Source organism: Vanellus vanellus (assembly GCF_965231255.1).
Source record: "Vanellus vanellus genome assembly, chromosome: 11".
NCBI classification, from domain to species: domain Eukaryota; kingdom Metazoa; phylum Chordata; class Aves; order Charadriiformes; family Charadriidae; genus Vanellus; species Vanellus vanellus.
Window position 1 is genome coordinate 6618270 of NC_138916.1, and position 23492 is coordinate 6641761.

Consider the following 23492-nt stretch of genomic DNA (forward strand, 5'->3'; position numbering starts at 1 on the left):
AGAGTCCAATAAATTCTTCCCAATTTTGCCTTTTGAACAACACGAACAACTTTTAAAACGTCTGAGCCAATTTTTGTTTGGATGATGTTCTGGAGAGCTGGTTGTATGCATGCTTAAACTGCAAACATGAAAAACAAAGGCCTTAAGTATGTTCTTCCAAGTCTTTTGTTTGGAGTAAGGAAGTTACCACGTACAGGCATCTGATCAAGCATTCTTCAGCTCGCTGGGGCATGACACATTTTCATGTCATGAAAGTAAAAATAAAATATTTAAATTGTTTACTGGGGTATACCTGTTATAAAATCCTGAATACAGTCTTTTTTAAAGCAGGCTTAAACAATTAATGTATATTAAAAACCATTCTTAGTGAAATACAAAGCACTTTCTGATTTCCCCACCACACGCACTGTTAGATATATTTATAGTATTATTCAGTTTATTCTTTTTTTGGCCTCTGCTGCTTTTAGCTGCAGTGATATGCTAATGACAAGCTGAACTGGCATAGAGCTGTTTGCAAATTACAAGTAGTTCTGATTCGAAATACTAAATGCACTTAGTGACCTCTCATAAAAGAAATATTTTAGCTGTGAGTCATTTTTGCCAGATAACTAACTCTGTGTGGGGATTCAAAGCAGTTTTCAGTTTGTATATAAAAAAAGTTTTGCCAGACTCGTATGAAATTTTCTCTATGCAGTTTCATATGTTAGAAATATATGGTCTGTTAGCCCATATATATATATATATATATATATATATGCCTAAAAGATTTGCGTCTTTCTCTTAGTAGTATATTATTATACTACACTAGTATACTACTAATGAAAGTATACTAATTGTAGTTACTTATCTGTTTAGAATAGGTAGGGAATCTGGAGTTTGTATACAACACGAGGTGGCTTTTTAATTCACAGTTATGTTTTATTTGATTGTTCTCTTTTGGATCAAGTGGAACTAAGGTAAATTGCTTTAAGATGAGTTAGTTGTTTGAACAGACCCTGGTTTTGTTCACATATCATGGGTGGGAGTACCAAAGTATACTCTATTTATATTTGCATCTAACATAAAATCGTGTTTGAAGGAGTTTGATAAAAGAAGGGAAAAGTGATAACATGTTAATTTCAGGCAGTAACATCAGAAATTTGAAACAAAGAAAAAGTCTAAAGAAAATAATTGGTAAAAAAGATTTCAGTAAAACCAGAAAACGTGCTGGATATTAGTTGCTGGATCTGTGGTTCTGTATAGAGTGCTCCTGAATGAACAGTTACCTGTGGAGGAGAAAGCAGGAGTACAGGGGAGCATGACTGTTGTGATGCCACCAAAGTATAAATTCCTAAATGTAACACAGATTGTAAAGCTGCGGGAAGCAGGAAACTACAGCTGAAGGTGGGTGAGTGGGCCTTGGGCCTGGATCTTACCCTCCAGCTAACTGTTGCTCTACAGCTAACTAATACTGGTCTTTTTTTATGTCCTCAACCCACTGAGTTTAGGAAGAAAAAATCCAGAGATCTCAGTCCTGTCCTGTAATGTCAATCTTCAGCTCTGTGTTTGGAATGGATTGTGTTTATGTTGCAATTTATATGCCTTGTTTTTAAATGTAATTACTACTTTTTGTCACTCTGTATTGTAACTATCTTTTATATATGCATTTGGAATGCATGATTAGATGTAGCTTATCCAGTCTAAGAATCTTCTGGGTATATTTTTCCCTTATTAGATTTTTTTTTTCTTTATGTGGGTTTACCTGGTGTACAGGGGGGAGTATGTGCTGTCCTGTCTTTCAGAACAGGAAGCTCTAAGTGTTGGAGAATTGGTAAAACTGATTTTCACAGGGATCTCTGTATTCAGTTCTCTCATAGCTTTTCAGTGTGGGTGTTTGTAGTCCAGTGCAGCAGCCTGCGCTGCTGCTTAGGTTTATTTCATCCTGGGTGCAAGACTTTATCTTTGCTAAGTTTCATGAAATTCTTGTTGGCCCAATCATGCAGCCTGTCCAAGTCTCTCTGAATAGTGGCTCATCTGTCCACTCTGCCTACTTCTTCTCCCCATTTAGTGTCATCTGCAAACTTGGTGAAAATTGATTCCATCATGTTATCCAGAGGACTTGTAAAAATAGTGAGTAGTACTGGACCCACTGTCAGCCGCTGAGAAGCTCTGTTCATGACCAACTCAACTACTCTTTCAGCGTTGGGCCACTAACCACTTCACTAAAAATGGAAGAAACCCTCTGAGAACATAAGGTTTTCCATGCTTTATAATATCACTGATATTAAGTCTTGTTCTCTCTATTCGCTGGTGTTTGTTACGAGATTAAGTTGATAGCTTTGTATCATGTTCAGGCAGTTTGAAGTTAGTTTTGGAGGACTAGAGGGGGGAATTCTTACTTGGCATTTGAGATTACTGGTTGGCATACGTGCAAAACCACGGAACTTTATCAGTTCTTTATATTAGCATGAACAACTGCAATGGATTACTGGTTGTGAAATCTAGCTTTACTTTATTTCTGCAGTAATAAGTGTTTTCAAACTTGATTTGCACTATGCGCTAAGGAGTCACAAACTGCTTTCATTCCCGTATGTGACTGGCTAAACCTCTCCACCTTCCCTGTTTAACTGCAAAACCTTTTACGGATACAATAGACACTGTCTATGTAAAATACGTTAGGAATATATTTACTGTGTTTTTTTCCTCTGTCTTCTAGTGTAGCCTAGCAGCTGGAAGCACAGAGAACTGGGACCGAGTGACCAGACATCCATTCCTGTGCTGGCAGGTGGGAGCTGCCAACAGCAAATGACTCTGCAACCCCATGCAGTGAAGTTCTGTGGCAGACATTGAATCATTTGAAGAGGTACTTCTTTTGCTTCTGATTTGCTTGCCCTGTGTTTTAAATAGCAGCTTGTCTCCAAAAGGATATAAAAATCAGTTCAGACATGGTCTTTCAGAATGTTTAGTGCTGACCTCCATTTAAGCTGCTTTTAGTTCTACTAGTAGAAAGAACTGGAGCATTTCCCATTTCTCCTCCTGTGTAAGGCTGACTGGATGTATAACTTTCTCTGAGAAGTTAGATAACTAAACTTCTACTTTCTTAAGAAAATAGTCTTTCTTACAAGTGCAGGTACGCTCCTTCCCAGAAGCACTCTCATTGTTTGATATGTTATATTTCTCTGTGCTAAAAGTATGTTTGCTTTTTTTTTTTACTTGCAGTTCAATTGTATTTTTCTGCAGAGATTCTTAAATTTTGGTTGCAAGGTCAAATTCCATTACTCTATGCCAAAATTATTACATTCAAATGTGTTCAAAGATGCATTGCTGTGTTATATGTCCCAAATTAAATTTCCTTCTCAATGCCAGAAAACAACTTTGGTGGCCTGGTGACAGTCTAAGCTCAGAGCATTTGAATTATACCCTATCTAGCTTGTAGGTGGAGGATTATCATTGACAAAAAGCTGATACCAGCCATTCTTAGCCTTATGAAAGTCTTCTGTAGATAACCTCAAGGCTGCTTTTACTTATGGTTATGTCTTGAAGGCAAGCTGGTGCTCATCTAGCTGTAAGACTGAGAAGACACCATTGTCCTATACCTTGCAGAGGGACTTCTTTGTTGTTGTTTTTATGGAACTGCATTAATACACTGCCAATTTCTAAATTGTTTGTAGAATAATTTAATGTAAGGATTATTAAACAGTATCAGTCCTAGCGCAGACCTCAGGGCATTCCTCAGTATTGATACTTATCTCTTCTGTGGGGTAGGGTGCTTATCCAGTGAGAGAAAAAAAAAAAAAAAAAAGGCAAAAAAAAAAAGACATGAAAGACCCATTCTTCCACAAGACATCACAGGAGTTTTGTGTGAAGTGTAACAGTAGAGGTAATACAGAGGAAACAATCTTTCTTCTTACTGTTTGTGATTAAAGGATTTCAAAAGAACATTGTCACTTATAGTAACTAGAGGGGGGAAACAGGGGGACTATTACAGAGCCCAGTGACATATTCCCTGATTCTTTGAATGAAATATAATAGCCACGTCATTCTGTTTATTCACAGCATGTTTTTACAAGTGTACGTTTCCTATTTTTGATTCCCCTATTAGAGGAAAGCCGTTTGTTTATTTTTCCAATGGGCAATGTCCTTGTTCAGAAGAGCTAAAAGGAAAAGTGTACTAATATTGTTGACCAAAGCTATATAATCCAATCAGCCTAGCCAGCTTCCTTCAGCTGGATGGTGATAGTTCACATTACAGTTATAGTTATATTTAGAGCCAATGTCTCTGAAAGATACATGAATACATCTTCATTTCACTAAAATTTACTCAGATGTACTTAGCTTAACAGTTTTCAAGATGTGCATGAGATTCCTCTGTTGTGAGGCAGTATGAAAGGCTAGGAATGTGACGTTACCTGCCTGTGCCTCAAGAAAAAGCACGTATCTCATCGGTGCCTCTCATTTCTTAGTTGCTGCCAAATGAATATAATTTCACAGAATCACCGAATTTTCAGAGTTGGAAGGGACCTCTAGAGATCATCTAGTCCAACTCCCCTGCTAAAGCAGGATTGCCCAGAGCACATTACTCAGGACTGCATCCGGGCGGGTCTTGAAAATCTCCAGGGAAGGGGACTCCACAACCTCCCTGGGCAGCCTGTGCCAGTGCTCTGTCACCCTCACCGTAAAGAAGTTTTTCTGTGTATTTGAACAGAACTTCCTGTGTACTAACTTGTGCCCATTGCCCCTCGTCCTGTCACTGGGAACCATTGAAAAGAGCCTGGCTCCATCCTCCTTCAACCCACCCTTTAGATACTTGTACGCCGTAATAAGGTCTCCCCTCAGCCTTCTCTTCTCCAGGTTAAAGAGTCCCAGCTCTCTCAGCCTTTCCTCATAAGGCAGATGCTCCAAGCCCTTCATCATCTTAGTTGCCCTTCGCTGGACTCGCTCCAGCAGTTCCCTGTCCCTCTTGAACTGGGGAGCCCAAAACTGGACACAGTATTCCAGTTGTGGCCTCACCAGTGCAGAGTAGAGGGGGAGAATGACCTCCCTCGACCTACTGGCCACACTCTTCCCTATGCAGCCCAGGATTCCATTGGCCTTTTTGGCAACAAGGGCACATTGCTGGGCCATGGATAATTTACTGTCTACCACGACCCCCAGATCCTTCTCCCCCAAGCTACTTCCCAGCAGGTCCGCCCCTAACCTATACTGGTACCTAGCATTCTTCCTCCCCAGGTGCAGGACCTTGCACTTGCTTTTGTTGAACCTCATTAGGTTCTTCTCTGCCCAGCTCTCCAGCCTGTCCAGGTCATGCTGGATGGCAGCACGGCCCTCTGGGGTGTCAGCCACCCCACCCAGTTTGGTATCATCAGCAAACTTGCTGAGGATACACTCTGTCCCCTCATCCAGGTCATTAATGAAAATATTAAACAAAATTGGACCGAGTATTGACCCCTGGGGGACACCACTGGTTACAGGCCTCCAACTAGACTCTGTGCCGCTGACCACAACCCTCTGAGTTCTGTCCCACAGCCAACTCTCATTCCACCTCACTGTCACCTCATCTAGCCCATACTTCCTCAGCTTCCTAATGAGGATGTCATGGGAGACAGTGTCAAAAGCCTTGCTAAAGTCAAGGTAGATGACATCCACGACTCTCCCCTCATCCAGCCAACCAGTTATAACATCACAGAAAGCTATCAGATTGGTCAAGCACGATCTACCCTTGGTAAATCCATGTTGACCACAATTTGTGAAGAAAGAAAAAGAGCAGGGTCTACCATGCCAGATATTGTCAGAATTCTTTGCACAAAGGTAATGATCCTGACTCTTAAAAATCTAGAGTTTTAAAATTATTGTGAGTTTTAATGAAGAGAGCCCTTTGAGTGTTTCAAGGGTGTTTCAAGCATTTTGATACTCAAGGACATGTGACTGGGATTATATTTTTGAAATTTTACCTTGAAGTGAGAGCTATAGACTCCCCTTTCATTCCTCACCAAATTCTCACATCACTGCAGGCTTTTAGGAACTAATGCCTTCAGAAGAACAGGAAACATGAGACTGTCATTCTGGTAATGTTGTGTAACTGCAGTCAGCCCTTTGCTACCAATGACCTGTGTTAGCACCATGAGAATAGTTAAATTTGTATGTTTACGTAGAAAAAGACCTAATGAATTCCTCAACAAAACATCAAAGATGAAAAAGTGATGCCAAATAGAGACTGATTGTTCCCTATCTATTCCATATGTGCTAAAGGTGTTCTGGGGAGGTCACAATGGTGTAACCACCCATCCTCAGTACAAATATAGTCAGAGAGCTTGGGCATTTCCTTATAAAGATTTTTTGTGATCTCATAGTAAACTTCCAGAGTTTATACACAGGTTCATATGCAGATATCTTTAGATGATCAACTGTGAAACAAGAAAAATAGACAAAATTTTGACCAGTCTAGTGCTTTTTCAGACCTGAATCTGAGTAAAGTGGCAAATGCTGTACATCTGGGCCTAGAATCAGTTGTTGGGAGCAATTATGCTCAATTAGAGTTTACCTTTCTGTTCCTAGGTTAATTTTCTGACTTGAGGATGCATCAGTACACCTGGGATCCTGACTGTTTTCCCAAATACATCTAACGGAAAGTCTTGCCCATGACTGTTAATCTTGCCTCCTCTAAGGTTTGCTGCTACCACAGCCACTGCTGTAGTGCATTCATGCCGTGGTTTTAAAGGGAATGATGTAGCATTTCTGGTCTCGCTGAGTTCCCCTAGCTTTTCTCACGTCAATTCTCCCTTCTGGTATACTTTTAGTGTAGAAAGAAGAACATAAGGATTTTTTGTAAATAAGTTTGTAAATATCCATGTTAATAATCAGTGTAGCCAAATCACTCTGAGATCAATGCTTCTAGTGTATTTTTCAGAAACTATTTAAAAGAATCTGTGAATAAAATGAGAATATTTGTTTAGAACTTCATTTCATCACTGAAAATCAGATTTAGAGTAATGATGCAACTTTGAAAATAATTCAAGTCTGTTCATGGCTCTTGCCTTAATGCAGACTTTAAAATTTGTTTATCTTATAGTTGAGTGAAGAGCATGAGTGCCATCCTGTGCCAGGCCCACTGCAATTGATGTTCCTATATATTCAAAAGCTCCACCTACCAAATCTTTGTGCAAGCAATTCAAAATGAAAAAAAAACAGGAAGAATGCAAAAAAAATCCTACTGAAGCTAGTCACTCGTCAGTCTGTCTAGTGTGGGCTATGCTGCCTGGCAGACAAAGCACTTCAACAAATATTTTAATCGTCTGGTTAAATTTTAGCTTAAAAAAGAGGGAAGGAAGTAGCTGTCAGAACCCCATTGCTTCTTGTCCCCTCTACTGAGCAGGTCATTTAGGCATGTTAAAAGCTACCTCAGCAGTCAAAACCCATTTAGTTCAGAACCATGTAGTTAACACATGCAGTAATGCTGTTGTACAGTTCTGTTCCCTTGATTGACAGGAGGACGGCAGTCTCGTGCAACTCTCTGGGTATTCTTTGGTAATAGCAAGAGTAGTAAAATGAAAAGGAGGTATAATTACTGCATAGCTGCACGTAGCATTTTGTAGTCATTTCCAAATGAACAAGTGCTCATGTCACAGTTGAAATTCTTCGGCTTGTTTGTGGGTAACCTAAGCAGGATGCACAGTCAGGTTGATTAAATGGGCTTGTTTAATGCAAAAGCAGCACATTTAGGTTAAGAAACCTGGAGAGAATGTTGTACTGACACTGTCATTATCTCTGGAGAAAAAGAAACTTGTGGGTCAATAGACCTGTCACTACAGCCTTTTTTTTTTGTTGTTGTTAATAACAAGCAGTGGATTTGTATGAGGGTGCATGAATAAATAAGTTTGTTTCCTGCCTTTTCCAGAGAAGATATTTCACATGACATCATATTTATCAAAAGAATGCGTTATCTTCCATTTATAGGTTTTCTACCAGCTAAAGTAGTCAAAGTGAGGAGATATAATATTGTACACGTTTCTTTGGCTTTTAAATGTCTGTGGCTTCATGCTACTCTGTGTGTGTGTGTGCACATGTGGCATGGTTTAACCCCACATGGCACCTAGGACCATGCAGCTGTTCACTCATTCCTCCCATCACTCCACCCCCCAGTAGGGTAGGGAGAAGAGGGAGAAAAAGGAAAAAAAAAAACAACTCGTGGGTTGAGATAAAGACAGTTTAATAGAACAGTAACAAAAGAGAAAATATAACAATGGTAAAAGAATATACAAGATAAGTGATGCAATGCAATTGCTCACCACCCAGTGATCGATTGCCCAACCCATCCTGAGCAGTGATCGCGGATTCCCGCCCCACAGCCAACTCCCATTTATATACTGAGCATGATGTCTATGGTATGGAATATTCCTTTGGCCACCTTGTCCTGTCTATGCACCCTCTCAGCTTCTATGGGAAGCTGAAAAAGTCCTTGACTTAATACAGGCATTACTTGGCAACAGCTAAAACAATATGCGTTATCAACGTTATTCCCGTACTAAATCCAAAACACAGCAGCTACTAGGAAGAAAATTAACTCTATCCCAGCTGAAACCAGGACAGCGTGTCAGGCTGTGGCTTAAACTTCGGGTTCTATCCTTCTATACTGGCAAAAAGCTCCTGAAGGCTTTCTTTGGTGCAGCCTTGATCTCCACAGGAAGCACAACAGCCGTCTGTCTCTCCATGTCTGTTCTTGTTGATCAGTCACCTGTGCTTCCACTCCTTTCCTCTGCTGTTCTGAACTCAGTTATTCTATACACACTGTGATGGCTGCTTGTTATTGTATTAATGACTTCCTGGATGATGGTAGTATTAGAGAACTAAACCTTAGTGGTGAGGACCTGTTTGAAAATCATCTGTATCATGCTATCACTAAAGCCTTTGGTTTCATGTCCTTAAAGGTTAAAGATCGGTTCCCTGCGTGAGCACTAGCTACTAGCACACAGGACACAGCAGGGAAAGTTGCCCAGCTCAAGTTCAAGTATTTACAGAAGGCTTATTTGAAAGCAAACATTAATGAAAATGTTAAGTATTACATGTACTCCGTTATGCTAAAACAATGGGCTTTTAATATATTCTTCTGATTCGTTAAAGGAAGAGATCTCCGGTTTTAGAATTCAAACCTGTGCTTCTGACCTGGAAAAGCAAGTCTTAGCCTGCCTGGCAGAAACAAATCTCTTCATAACAGCCATTCCTTTCAACTCAATCAACAGCTTTTTTGAAGTCAAGTTACTTTGCGTTAGATTTTATCTAAAGCTATAAGATGCCACTTAAAAGAGCAAAAAAAGACATCAGTGTAGACAGTCATATTTAATCAAGAATTTGTGACATTTCTTTGTGTTGCAAGGCATCATTTGTTCTGCAGCTAGTACTTCAGCTGAGCCTAATTAGTAATGAAGTTCAGATCATGTAAGAACTTACTCAAAATCCTAGGTGGTTTACGTTATTTTGTACTAAAACAGGGTTGATATGTTTTAAAAGAAACAAAAAACTCAAAAAACTTTCCTGCTGTTTCACAAAATCATTGATTTTTAATTGAAATTTTACAGCTGTGTTCCAGATTGCTGTAGTAATAGTATGCTGATTTCTGTCAGTGAACTTCAATCTGTAAGTGATTTTTAAAGCCATTTTTATGGGCCATTTCCGAGGTGGCATGATGTTAAATAAAAAGGAGAGACTTTTTGCAGTGTGCAGTTAGCAGCCTGCAGATTTGCCATAGGAACCTGTTGTTTAAGGATTTTTAGAGTAGGTTTAGATGGTGCTTAATTAGATTCCTTGCAACTTTTGGAATTATTCTCCAAGATTCTCAGGGACGTATTTAAGGCGTGACAGGCTCCCCTGTGCTTTGGCAGAGGCCAGGAGATTAATCCAAACCACGGGACTGTTTGTGTTCTGAGTCACTAAAGTGGAAAAAGCACATAATGATGGGAAACAATGAAGCAGAACAGACTTGGTCTTACATGAAACCTTTTAACACTATTCCTAGGAAAAATTCCCTGAGGGCTTTTGGCAGCTTCCATCTTTTATAGCTGTTTCTGTCCTTTGGCAAGACAGACCAAACTCTGTAGTGATTATTCATGCTGGTCTGTCCTGGATGATGTCAGGCTCCTACGTGCATGGGTAATATTTCCTACAGTGTTTTCCAGTGTGGTGGCAGTCTGGGGAACATTATTGTGGAGCTGGCAGCTGTGATCGTTTTAAGCACTGTGTCATCTTAATGGGTTCGGTCTCTCTTAATGCTGTAATATATACTGGTAGTCTGTTTATGCTAGCAGCATTGTGCTGATATTGCTGGGAAAGCTGAACTCGTCATAGTGGGTTTGAGATGTGTATTTTTAACCTGTTAATGTATATAGGACCAAAGACAGCATGATATCTGGATTCAGATGGAATTGCAGCTCTCTAGCCCTAGGTAGATTAAACCGTGCTTGAAGGTATTGATAATCTGAAAACAGAAAGAAAACTTACCTTCTTTAATGTCTGGCTATGCTCTACAGCCATTGTTTTATCTCAGATTGCACGATCTTAGGATACAGAGGCAGCTGGCCATCAAGCAGGGCATCAGGAAATCCCCAGTGGACTGAGGAAATTCACTGAAACATGGTTACACACATAGTGACTGTTTGTGTATCCTGCGACTACTTCGTTCAGTGTAAACACGCTGAGTTAATTCATGCCACCAATACCAGTACAAAGAATTTGGCAAGCATGTTTCATTTCTGTTTATGTATGTATCTAGGCAACATCTCCTAGTCACACACTAGGTAACTACTTCTGAGGCAGGCTGAAAAACCAAAAAGCTAGTGATTCATGTTTTAGTTTAGAAATTGAACTGAACTCCAGATACTTAATATTAATGAGGAACGTATGCCAGAGGAGTCACACGTGTACCAAAGAGCAGAAAAGTGTCTGAATTGCTGGGTTAGCATTTGTTCATGATGCATATTCCTCACTGAATCTCTGTGTCACTTGAATGTGTATACATCTTGGACTTACTGTAGTTAGCATGCCAAACAGAAGGAAAGAAGAGGCAATAGCCTGGACTGAGTCATGAGGGAAACAAGCCTACTGCACCTTTGAAGTCGCTGGCCCATGTTGTTACCTGTCAGCTAGATGAGAGTAACAAAGGATCTTGCTTCCTTCTGAGCACCTCGACAGAGCATAGATGATTCCATGTTGTTTTCTGTCAAGAGCGGACTACCAGTGCAATGGGATTCCACCATGGTGACATACACTGACAGGTTTTGGCAATTGGTAGTGACTTTATTTAGGCTGTATATGTGCCCTGAGACAGCTTTCTTTATTATTAGCTTTTGTGCATACTTAAAGGAGTTTTTCTTTCTGACCGAGTCCTGTAACTATAGTCTTAGATAATACTTTGCTTTGTTACTCCCTTGTCTTGATTCAGATCCCAAGTCACCCAGACATCTGGTTCTTTGTGGAGGCAAGCTCCTTGTGCCCATAGGCTTAGAGTGAAAGGATCCATTGAGATTGTGAGATAAAAGAATGAGGATGATGGGGTTATTTGCACTGGTGATAAGGAAAATCTATGAAAAGAAATCAGAGTTCAAACTAAGGTTATCGTCAGACATGCATGAAAGTGTCAGAGGAGGGATGCTGAACAGCAAATTAATTTGCCAATATAGAGTCGAGAAGTAGCTGAAGACAAATCCAGTGATAAACGAGTGCCAGGATATAAGAGGAGACTTTTAGAAGTCACATGCAAGATGCAGCCAACTGGTAGGGGGAGACAGGTAGATGTTTTACTAGCCATGAAAAGTATTTGTGTCAGGTTCTAATGTAATGTGTGAAACTCTTCAAGATTCTGCATGGGAAGTAACTGTAGAACATAACACTTGTCACGTCTTCATCAGTTAAAATGATTGCTAGAATACATGCTTTACACAAGGTTACATCAATTTTCATGTAATGTAGACTTCATGTGAAACAGATGAAGATAAACTGGAAACAGTTTGATGAATCTAATTTATTCCTGTATGTTGATGAAGTAATTTATGTTGTTTAGCGTTTTCTTTAGCAGATGCAATACTGCATTAGTCTTTGCCCTGAAGAGTTAACAGTTGAAAGACAGGACCTGATCAGAGAGAAGACAACAATCTAAGATCACACCATAGCACTGCAGGGCATACAGTCCATGTGTCCAGTTTCTAACCAGGATGTCCTATTCCCTCTCTGTACCCAGACTGAAGTAGCAAATGCCACCTACCTTACTTATTATAATGCTTCATTTGGAAAATACACATGTAACAGAATATTAGCAATCTGGCTAGCACACAAGGTCATTCCAGAGATAAGTCTAGCGCTTTAAAAGGGATTATTTCAAGTAAATGAAACTCTGCATGGAGAATAACATTTGTGCAGGAATGTGCACGTAGCGTAGGAATGAGATTGCACAGAATAGAATTGATCTGAGGGCTTAGGTTGTTAGTTGGAGCACCTAACAAGATGTCTGGTTCTCTGGTATTGTGGTAGATAAAAGATGGCATTGGTGTTCTGGTTTCAATCTGTTTTTCAAAAACATACATTGGAATTACAGTTCTGTAAGATTTAGAGTAAATCTTTATGGATGTTAGTGAAAAACGTTGCATTTCCACCCACTCAAAAAAAAAAAAAAAAAACCAAAACAAGTTAAACACTTTCCAAGTTTAGATTTTTACTAATGCAGTCTAAGTGTGCTTTCAGGAGTCCTTCCTCCTTTATGCCTATAGCCATAGACATAATAACTTGCCAAGTTGTTATCCTGGGAACCCAACTAGCACAACTTTTAAGTTATACTTAACTTTCTCTGTAACGTGTGATTACTCGAAGTGCTAATAACAAATCTATGTGTATTTGTATCATGGCAGTTCCCAAATTAGACCAAATAATGAAGGTGCAAAAATAACACCCAGAGGTCTGCCTCATCCATATATTAATCAGAATGGAATTTATGTTATCCTCTTGCAACATAGCACATTCAGGGAAGCAACAGTGTACATAGAGGCTCAGCCACACCTAAACCAGAAGGTCCTTTATCCTGATCCTTTTTTTTTTTTTTGTAATCAAGAAAAAAGTTTAAGTAGGGAATACATATTGACAGAATTGTAGCCTTCATAACTCCAGTGTTAACACATCTTTTGATTCTTTGGAGACAGCACGCTGAAAGACTGTGAGTATCTGTGTAGATGAAGGAGCCAAACAATCAGGGACAGAAGTGAGAGAAAAATGTACTGAGAGCTGGAGTGACCCCATATGCAGTAGTGTTATTGCAAAGATAAGGTTTGGGTCAGAGGGGAACTTAAACTGAATAGTCAAGTTAAGGACATGAAGCCTCCAGTAGTATAACGTAAGAAGAAGATAATGAAGAAAAATCGAAAGTGGTGAAGTGGAAGAAAATGGTATATTGAATTGAAAGAGGGAGGAAAAAAAAGATAAAATTAGTATCAAATATTAAGCAGTAAGAAAACAATGGGAGAGTTAGCAATGGTAATGTCGCTGCGTCTGAGAGGATGGACCTACAGTGTGTCCATAGAGTATAGGATGAACGACAGTCACAATGAGCTGTCAGAGGGGACGAAGGAGAAGTTAGCACAGTTACATTTGGTTTTCCGTCCACAGGACTCTGGGGAGCTCCAGTCAACAAAAGTGCTCTCTCTTTGATTTCTGTGGTCAGCGTGCAGGAAGCTGGAGATCACAAATAGGTAATTGCAGCTGAAGTAGTTGCCGGTTATTTGAAATATGACCCTCTGTGCAGATATTGTAAGGGGGTGTGGGGACTAAGCAATGTGAAAACAAATTGAAAACTTTTCTTGGCGCTGCCTTACTTGTGGGCTGGTTGCAGCGTGTTTCTTCCAGTAAAACATCTGTGAGGCATGCACAGAGAGACACGGGACTTGTGATGAGTGCAGTCATTGTCCCAGCCTTTTGTTCAGCCTAATGCTGACAGTAGTTACTTTAATGTAGTGCTCCGGAGCAGCGGTTGTGGACCAGAACCCCTTGCGATAGGTGCTGTGCGGACCCTCTAGGCTTTGGGTAAATCTTCAGAAATAACCCATGTGACTTATAAGCTTATGTCTCTACTTAAAAAGTGATTCAGGCACTTGGTTGCTGTTCTCCCCTTGAATTAATTTCCCTTCCCTGCTTGGCAGATAACAGAAGTCTTTCCTATTTGCGCAGTCTGACTGCTGCCTTCTTCAACTCACTGGTTTTGTAGAGTTTTATCTCAAAGGTATGAAGAATATATCAGATTTCCATAGGCAGGGTCAACAGGCCTTGGTATTATGGGGTGGTTGGTTGTTCTGCCAAAAGTGTTAATGTGTTTTCTGCTGTTCGTACTACTTAGATTCCCCAGCTGGTACAAGTGCCTTTGATGTCAGTTGACCTACATAAGCATAGAGCAATTGAGGGAATTAATAATATGTTTGAATATAACGTTCATATCTTCGTGACTCTGAATACGGTTGCTCTTTTTTTCCCTATTGTCAGTCTTTTTTCTTTTTAAATCAATTCAACAGTCCCTGAAGCTTGTGTAAGTTCAGAGAGGCTGCTGCCTGTTTTAAACTGAGGTGAATGTGTGATTCTGAGATTGAATAATTGCTGATTAAGTTGGATATTAGAGACACCTCTGTTCCCTTTCTGAAGCTGTTGGAATTGCTGGAAGATCTTTTTATGCTGCAGTTAATGTGTCTATAATGATAATAGTTCACTTGATATCAAAGCTTTTGCAAACTGTTTGTATGAAGATCGAGTTAACCAAAATCAATGGTGGTATATGAGCTGCTTCAAATTTTAAGACGTATTGAATTATTAAAAAGAGAACAATTTCCAGAGGACTGAAAGGTAAGTAGACCCTCAGTTAAGAGAATGAATGTGTTCATCTCTGAATTCATTCATTAATATGTGACTCAGCAGGTTTTATACAAGAATGCAGCATATATGTTGCATGTTGGCAATACATTACATGTGAAAACACTTTTTTCAGCTGAGGGTGTTGTGGTTATGCTTTTCTGCTTTTGCTTTAAGAAAGTTTGACAAGAGATGGGGGTTAAGAAACTATCCCTGAGGGACTGTGCATCCATTAGTAGGCAAATTGGCTACCTGGCTTCTGCTCAGCTGCTTATCCCCATTGAAAGTCCCTAATGAATACTGCAGTACAGAATGGCTGTTACTTCTAGGACTGTAAGTATTTTTCATCTGAGAATCACCTTTCCAAGTCACCAGTGATTATTTTTTTTAAGAAACCTGAAAAGCAGGGGGAAAATATCCATTTCACTGTTAATGACAGGCACTGGTGGAAGTGGGATACCCAGGAATTAATTTTTAAAGACAGGTTCATTAATGCACAGAGAAATTGCCCCAGTGGCCTTGCCAAAAAGACATGTCAAACTAATGCAATACTGGCACTGATGTTCTCTGACAAAATGCTGTTCCATGATAAGCTTTTTCCTATGGCTGGCCCCTTCATGTCACTTTTGGTTATTCAGAAAACAGCTATTAACATTATTTTCACCTTCTGCAATGACCAGTTCACCCATCTGCTCTGTTGCCTCTGTGTTCAAAGTCTAGTGTAGTATTTCTTAATATTTCTCTCTTGTTGTATCTCTGATCTTGTTTCATCCCAGCAACTGCTTTATCTCTCAGCCCACATTCTTGTGTCTCTTTTCTGCTTGCCTGCTTTTGCCACCACTGTTTTTATGCACCTGGCCAAGCCTAAAACTTTTTTACCCCCTTTGTCTGAGACAGAAGACATCTCTGTCTATGCCTAGAAAACCCCCTTGTAGCAGAGGCAAATATCACTTTGCAGAATCAAAACCACTCTGTGACAACATACTCTTGAAAGGACTACCTAAAGGTATGCACACGTAAATTACAGGAATAACTGCATGTACTGGGAGTTAGGGAGTGCTTGTTTTTTTTGGCAGTGTTTGAGATGGGTCACCGGTAAATTCGCCACGCTGTTGTGGTGAAACAGTAAGCTAGTGATCCAACAGAAGGTCTTCTTTTGCAAATACTTTTCAGCTATATCTTGCCTCTTATTACCAGTGTAGCATCTGGGCTTCAGTAATTGACTTTTCACAAGCCAGACTGGCAGAAGTTTTGATTCCCCCCTGCCTTTTGGGTGTGGTACGCCCGTTCGGGTTATCTGAGCATGATTCAGCGGGCCTCAGAGCAGAGCTCGTCCCTTGGTCTTGTAGCATTTATTGCTTGTGGCAGACGTCACTGAGACTTCTCACAGCTGAGATACTCTGGCACTTACACACTCAACTCTGAGTACTGATTATTGGATGCTGTTGGTGCGAAGCAGGCTTGGCTATAGCTGCAGGCTGTAGGGTACTTGGTTTGCCGTGTGTGAGCCCAGAGCAGGAGGGTGCAGTTCGGGCTCGGTGACAGCGAGTGCCCAGCTTGGCGGGGCGTGGGGCGTAGGGGTGCTGATGTGTCCTGCTCGTGTCCCCTGTGTGCCTGGGAAGGAGGTGCTGAGCCCAACCCCAGAGCCTGAGCGCCACCGCAGCTGCGCTGCTCTGGGGACCCCAAAGCACAGGGCTGCAACGACGACCTGCTGTGCCCGCAATACAGGGGAGAGGGACGGGGCTTGGGGGTTAGGGGTACGGGGGCCGCCTTCCCCCAGGGCACCGGGCGGCGCCGCGGGGGCCGCTTTCCTCGCGTCTGAAAGGCGGGCAGGCGCCCGGCAGCTTCCGCGGGGCTCCGCGGAGAGCGGGGCTGGGGGGCGAGGGCTGAGCCCCGGCCCCCGCAGCCCGGGGCGCTGCTCCCGGCGCCTTCCCCGCACCCTCAGGGGCCCCCGGGGACGGGGACAGCGCCCTGCGGGACACGGGTGGGGAGGGAGAGGCCGCTCCTGCCCTACCCCTGCCCACCCCGTCCCTCTCCCCTTCCTGCTGCGGGAGGCGGGCGCGGCCGGGTGAGTCAGCGCCGGGCCGGGGGGGCGCCGGGGCGGTCCCGCTCGGCCCTACAAAACCCCGCCCGGGCCGCTGCCGGCCCCAGCCGCCGCCAGAGCCGTCGCCAGAGCCGCCCTGCCCGCCCCGGCCAGGTGAGCCCCTCGCCGAGCGCCCCGGCCCCGCCAGCGCGGCACGGAGCGGGGGGAGGCAGCGTCCCCGGGGGGCCGGGCGGGGGGTGCGAGTGGGTGTCGGGACGCGCGGTAGCCGCTTCCCCGGCGGGAGCGGGGCGGTGGCGGGGTGCGGCCGCCGCCCTCCTGCGCGCCGCGCTCTTCTCTCCCTTCGGCGTTACCCGCCCGTTACTTTTCTGTGCCCGGCGTCGCGGTGCAGCGGCGGCCTCCGAGGGCGAGGCTGCCCCCGGAGAGCTCCGTGCGCCTCGCACCGACACGGGGTGTGGCGGCAGCGCCCGGGAAAGAGGAACCGGTCGCCAACTTCGGCGAACTTCCCCAAGTACTCCTTTCTTCTCGTTAAGGTACACAAAGCATCGGCTGGACTAACGATGATGCTGTAAATTCACTCGCCAGCGCGGAGCGGCGGGCTGTGCCGTCCGGCCAGCCCCCCCGGTGCCCGCTCCGCCGTAGCCGGGCTGGCCCGGCCCCCGGAGCCTGCAGCCCGCCCTGGGCGCCGCGCCGGGCTCGGCCCGGGCCAGCGCCCCCTTCCCCTCCGCCCAGGGCGTGGCTGCGGCCGCCGGCGCCGCCGCGGATGCTGCCGCTGGCACGGGCAGCGGAGAAGCCCTTGCGCAGGGAGAGCCCGGGTGGCCAGCGCTTGCCCGAGGTTTGCCTTCGCTCTCCCCTCCCGCGGCGTGCCCGGGAGCCCTGCGCGGGTCCTTGCTGGCAGAGGCAGGGTCGGGCACGGCATCTCCCGCCCCACCCCGGCTATGAGCAGAATCGCTGAGATCTTGCTGCTGCCTTTTGGATTATGAGTCAGCTTGGACACCACTTCCTCCTCCTCGAGTGAGGAGGGGAGGTAGGGCAAAGGGATGTTGCAAAGTGTATTTTAACTGGAAGAGAAGTGAAATGATTTCAGGATAGTCATGCAGAAATGAGCTGTGTCCTTGCACATGGCAGCTCTAATTCTGTTTAATGTTCATTGTTCTTATGTTCCTATTCAAATGCTGTATTTGCACAGAGATGTGCAGACCCCAACGTAGAGTCAAGAGTGAAAGAATCTTTTGGAACCTTGGTGCCCTTGAGCGATTCATCCCTATGTGTGCCTTCTGTTGGTGGAGCTAGTTGTAATAAGCAGTCCTAGTGAGTTTAGTTTCCACTAGCTAATGTGTGGAATGGTTTGCATTGATTAAAGAAAAAAGGGGGGGGAGGAGAGATTTTCCTGTAAAGTCTCAGAAGTGAGAATAACTTGAATTTGAAGGAATAAAAGTCCTTAATTTTGTATGTGTATAGTATCTTCCTGAAATGGAACATCTCCTGGGTTATTAGCAGTGTCCGTGGAAGAGAACAGTTAAAGTGTGTTTGTGGTAGCATGGCTTAATGGGTTTTGAAATTCTTTTCTTTAAAGCTATTTTTTTTTTCCAAGTAGTGGCTTTGAATAATCTGCTAAACCTTATCGGGTGATGTGGGGAGATACAGCTCTGCTCATTTGTACTTGCGGTTAGTACTGTATATAAATGAATGATTTTGAGTGCTTATTTCATTTACAGCAGATGTTGCAGATCTTCCTCGCTCTCCCTCATCTCCTCTGTTGCCGTGCTTTGCCCTAGTTTTTGGAGACCAGACACAAATGTGCTCCAAGTGAAAGAGTTTCCATTCTCTCATTCCGGGGATGCCGTTTCCTTGGCTCAGATCTCTGGGAACACCCTTTGCTCAATCTCTGTCTACAAGAGTATAATAAATGCTAACTCTGCTTATTGAGCAATGTAGTTGTTTGTGCATACCTGACACTTTTTTCCATGGATCACATGGAGGTTTTTTTCTGCTGTAGCATACGTGAGCTGCCCCTGGGAATCAAGATATGGGGCTGCTTTTAAACACGCGCTCTTCTGTCACCAAACAGTTATGGGGATAAGGTACTGAATATAGCCTAGGCCAAATATAATAACAGATTTGCAAACCAATGATTTCTGTGGGGTTCGAGGTCAAAACAGATACTATCTCTCTTAGTAGAATAACATTATGAGTCAGGATTACATAATGTGGATTTAGGAGGAAAACCAGTTGTAGAAACTTGCCTTAAGGTGTTGAAGTATTAGTTTACAGCTGGAAGGTAGAAGTTGATTCTTTTCCAGTGTAAGGAAGAACAAGTTAGTGCAAGTATTTTCTATTTACATGTTCAAACCCACCCATTACTTGTCAAAACTACATCAGATAAAATCAGTCCATCAGAGAACAGTGAGAGTCTGTTCTCAAATATGAGTGCCTTACAAAGCAGGGTGTGACAAGAGATGCATTTGTTCTCTGAGTAAAGATCTTTCTCTGCAAAGATTCTTGCAAAAACTCCCATTTTTTTTCTTTTGTCAGCTCGATGCTGATGGGCGGTCTGCTGTATAGCATTGTTGTGGGCTGATGATATGAACCTCCCAGTTCCAGCTCTACGTGAGGGTGTGTTAGTTCTGTTCCTGGACTCTGTTCAAGTTTTTTGTTCCAACAAGCCTGATTCAATGTGGTTTTTAATTTGTTTAGAAACAGGAGTCTTGCAAAAAGCTGTTCAGTGATTATTTTGTGAAAGATTATACTGCAGTTGCTTTGCTTCAGCTTTCACTGGTGTTTTTTAGTTCTTTGTGACAAGCAAGACTAAAGGACTTGGTATTGGTTGTAATACTGTCAGAGTACAAAGGTCTCATTGTTAAGGCACTTCATTTTATTGAGAGTAAACATTAAGAATTTCATAGCTCAGTAATATGTCATCCCCCTCTAGCCAGCGTGGTTAATGGTGCCAATAGCAGATAGCAGCTTATTACAATTTCTGCAGCATCTTTAAAGGGCTGGGTTGGATTTTTGTTCTGAAAAAGATTTATTCTCAAATAAGTTGATGCATGACTGTGACTTTCATTCGCCGTCTTATTTTTTCTCCCCTGGGATCTTAATTTTTCCTTGAAGTAAAGTTGCTTTTGTTACTTATACCTAGGTTGCTTCAGAAGATGAAAGGTTTTCTTTCTATTTTTTAAGTGAGGAAAGGCGTGATTACAGCAGTTACAGTACAAAAGCCATGTAATTGTGTTTCTGTGTCTTATTCTCATAACTCTTGCTATATATGTTAAAAGTAAGGATTTCTCTGCTTTTCTCTTCATGTACAGGAGGTTTACAGGAGCTAAAACAAAAAGCGAACACTTGTTCTAGGGTTTTAACCAGATCTTCGTTATTAAGAAACTGTCTCGTAGTTCTTGCTGGTTCCCTGAGCTCTTGGTTTCAGATTGATCGTTTAGTGGAGATGAGTTTGGTTTGTCTGGGAAATTTGCCTGGGGGGCTAATGCTGCTTCCCTGAGAAAGCCCTGATACCATCGGAAGAGTGACTGATGGAGGATAAAAAAATAATCTGAAAACGTGTAGAAGGGACATACTCAGGACTGGTTTGCACAATAGCGGGGAGTTGGCTCAGAAGGCATGCTATCTGGGAGCTGGAGCAGGGGAACCAGTGACAGCGTGGAAGTGAAGGGAGTGGCAGCCAGTGAGGCTGAAGATAGTGCAATTTTGGTTCCAGGCTCAGCTATCGGTTAGTGGAATGTCACTGGGCTTGAGGTGTTGCTGTCCTTTCTCTCCTACCTTTCATCAAGCCAAGTCTTTTCCCTGATTGATAATGTTATCTCTACAGCTTGATTGTAGAGTTCCTGAGAAACAAGCTTTAATTTCAACAGGCAAAATAATGTTTGCTGCAGGTGCCAACCTGGATGGATGACTAGAAGGTAATATGAGTGGCAATGTCTGTCCTCTCAATAGAGGAATTTGAGAGCAGAGTTTTGGGAATGCATCCAGCCTCTTAAATATTGCCTCTGCCTTATAACCTTTGGAAGAAATTTCCTCCTTAGTTGAGAGGCCTTTCCAGTATAACAGTAATACAGCTCTGGCAAACTTCCCTGACCAGAAACCAGAGTTGAAAAAAAAGCTAGAGCATTGTAACATAAGCACATCGCGTCAATATTCATTTCTGCTCTGTGTATAATCTATCTGAGGGTTGGGGGGTTCCCTATGTTTCTTTATATATGTTAGCAAAATGTTATGCAGGTTCTGGCAACGGAGCAATTATATTGATTACCTTGCTTCAATGGCTCTTACTTTTGGAGCTATGATTTTAAGAGAGTCCTTGTTAACTAGTATCTGACAATCATGTTACTAACTGGTGTTTGTAGCTTGTTCTGTGGTTCTTATTACTGGGGAGCCGCTACAAAACCATATGATATTAGAGGCATCTGTGGCCTGTGTCTAGGCTTAAAGACTGAAGAGCATTATCATTTTATAAAGTATCTGCATGAATATAAGTAGTTTCAATGTATTCCACAGGTACTTGAGGAATTGAGCGTCTGATTTAAATGCTACTACTTGTTGCTTTTTAGCTTTAAGATGGACCAGGCTCTAATGTTTCTGCACAATTTTCCCAGTACTGAGTTGTAGGCTTAGTTGATTCTGTTTCTAAGGTAGAGATTCTCTGGTTCCTAAGTTTAAGTATTTGAAATGCAGAAGAAATGTGGTGTGTGGTTTTTGTTTTTTTTTTTTTTTTTAAGGAGTAAAGATAATTTTTTATTGTGCAATAAAATGAAGACCTCTCACTGTTGCAGTATTAATAGCGGTGTGGCTTGGAAATTCTTAAATCTGCTTTCTTGCTTGGGATTAGCAGGTTCATTGGACTGTCACTTTCAGTGCTGCAGTGTTTCAGGAGTATATAACACACTGAGGTAATTGTAAATATATTTAAGTCTACTTGTTTTGTTTTTTTTCTCTTATTCCAGCATTCTTTCAAGATGACTACTGTCCATGAAATTCTAAGCAAGCTCAGCCTTGAAGGAGATGTAAGTATTATCTAAACAAGAAAAGTTTGTTTTACTTAAATGCCACGTCTTATTTCTTTTACAGGACTCTACCAACAATTGTACTGAGCTGCACAGTTTACAAGATTCCACACATCTCTTCTACTTTAACTTGAGTAAAAACTTAGAAAGCAGTGATCAGTTTTCAGCCACAAAATAGCTGTAAACCGTAGGATGATTATATGAGGTGACTAGATTTAACGACAATTCTAACTGGCCAGTAGCGTGAGCAGTGTTCATGTGCTGGGCCATATAAAAGATCACAGGAAAATGTGAATGGCTGGTTCGCATCTGTGGTCCCTCTTTCTTCCAAAGGAACAAGTGAGTTAAGGACAATAAGAGAAGATGGAAATGTGTTTGGTTTTGCTGATACCTTCCAAGATTTCTCTTGTTTGTTTGTTTGGTTTTTTTTCAATTAAAAATGAAGAACATTACTTACTGGGAATTAAATATTGGGGATAATATTCCCATAATAGTTGTAACCAAAACCAAACTATCTCTTGAAAAAAATTATTTTCTCAAACTTCTTTTCTCATTTTCTGTTCTGGAAAGTGTAAAGAATCTTGGTTTTGATTGTCTATTTTCCACCACATCGGCACTTGCTTGATATTTTTATTGAAATACTGGAAAGCTATAGTCTTTGTTTGATTTCTTACATTGCAACGTTAGATGGTAGAGTTACCAGTGTAGTGTCAAGATATCATGCCATGAATTTCTGGTTCTGTGATTGTCACTGAAGAGGAAGTGAATCCTATCATGCCTTATTTCATCATGTTGCTTACAAACTTGCTATACTTTTAAATTTTATAGCTAGTAACTCCAGATCTGAGCTCAGTACAAGCAAACCTTTTGCCTATTTTTGTTACTTGTTGCAAAATAAATTATACCACATGATCTTTGCGAAAGAGGTGTTGCAAAGAACTGGCTAGTTCACTGTAGGTAAGTAGCAAAGCTGATTTTGTACTGCAAAAGCAGTCAACTCTTCAGATTTCTTGGCCACGTTTGTTTCAACAGAGAATTACTTTTGGAATAGTATTTGAGCAATCTGTTCTCAAGGACAGAAATGTTTCTTCCATGATGCTTGTGAGTAGTTGCAAAAGTCAAATTTGAATACTGTTCCATGCCAGCATTTTAATCAGAAATCCTGCCACGGAGTGCAAGAAATATCAGGTAGCTGGTTTGTTCTGTAGATCCTAAGTTGCAATCCACAATTATTGAGTTGCTAGTTTACATAAAGGATTTGCTCGGTTCCCCTAAGCAATGATTCAGCAAGTTAACTGATTTTAAACACAGTACTTCAGCCGCCCATTGTTGTCAAAAAAAAGTTATTAACCTTGAAGGTATAGCATGGTCGCAGCTGAACCCAAGTCCTGTCTTGTGCATTAAGGAATTTGTGTGTTCTACATCAGCAGTATAGCGATTGATTTGTTTCAAGACAAAGAAACTGGCCTGCTTGCTTCAGCCTCGTATCGTCTGCTCCTTCCTTTAAGGAAAGGAGGGAGTTGAGCTGAAGTTAATCTATGCTTGCAGTCTGCATCTATCCACAAGAGAGTATAGAAACATTCTGT

General features: G+C 42.0%; 1 protein-coding gene across 4 annotated transcripts in view; it reads left to right on the plus strand.

The window, feature by feature from the left end:
* The window catches only part of LOC309676153 (annexin A2), a 63784-nt gene that overhangs the window by 17526 nt on the left and 22766 nt on the right, over positions 1-23492 (plus strand). Inside the window, exons 1-4 of one of the 4 annotated variants that reach the window (XM_082488639.1) lie at positions 1394-2234; positions 2696-2842; positions 13621-13703; positions 21847-21906. In XM_082488639.1, coding sequence (XP_082344765.1) covers positions 21859-21906 — 48 coding nt within the window. In that variant the 5' untranslated portion in view covers positions 1394-2234; positions 2696-2842; positions 13621-13703; positions 21847-21858. Of the gene's footprint in view, positions 1-1393; positions 2235-2695; positions 2843-13620; positions 13704-16961; positions 17045-21846; positions 21907-23492 lie in introns of those variants that run through there. The other 3 variants (XM_082488638.1, XM_082488637.1, XM_082488640.1) reach the window with 3 other exon arrangements.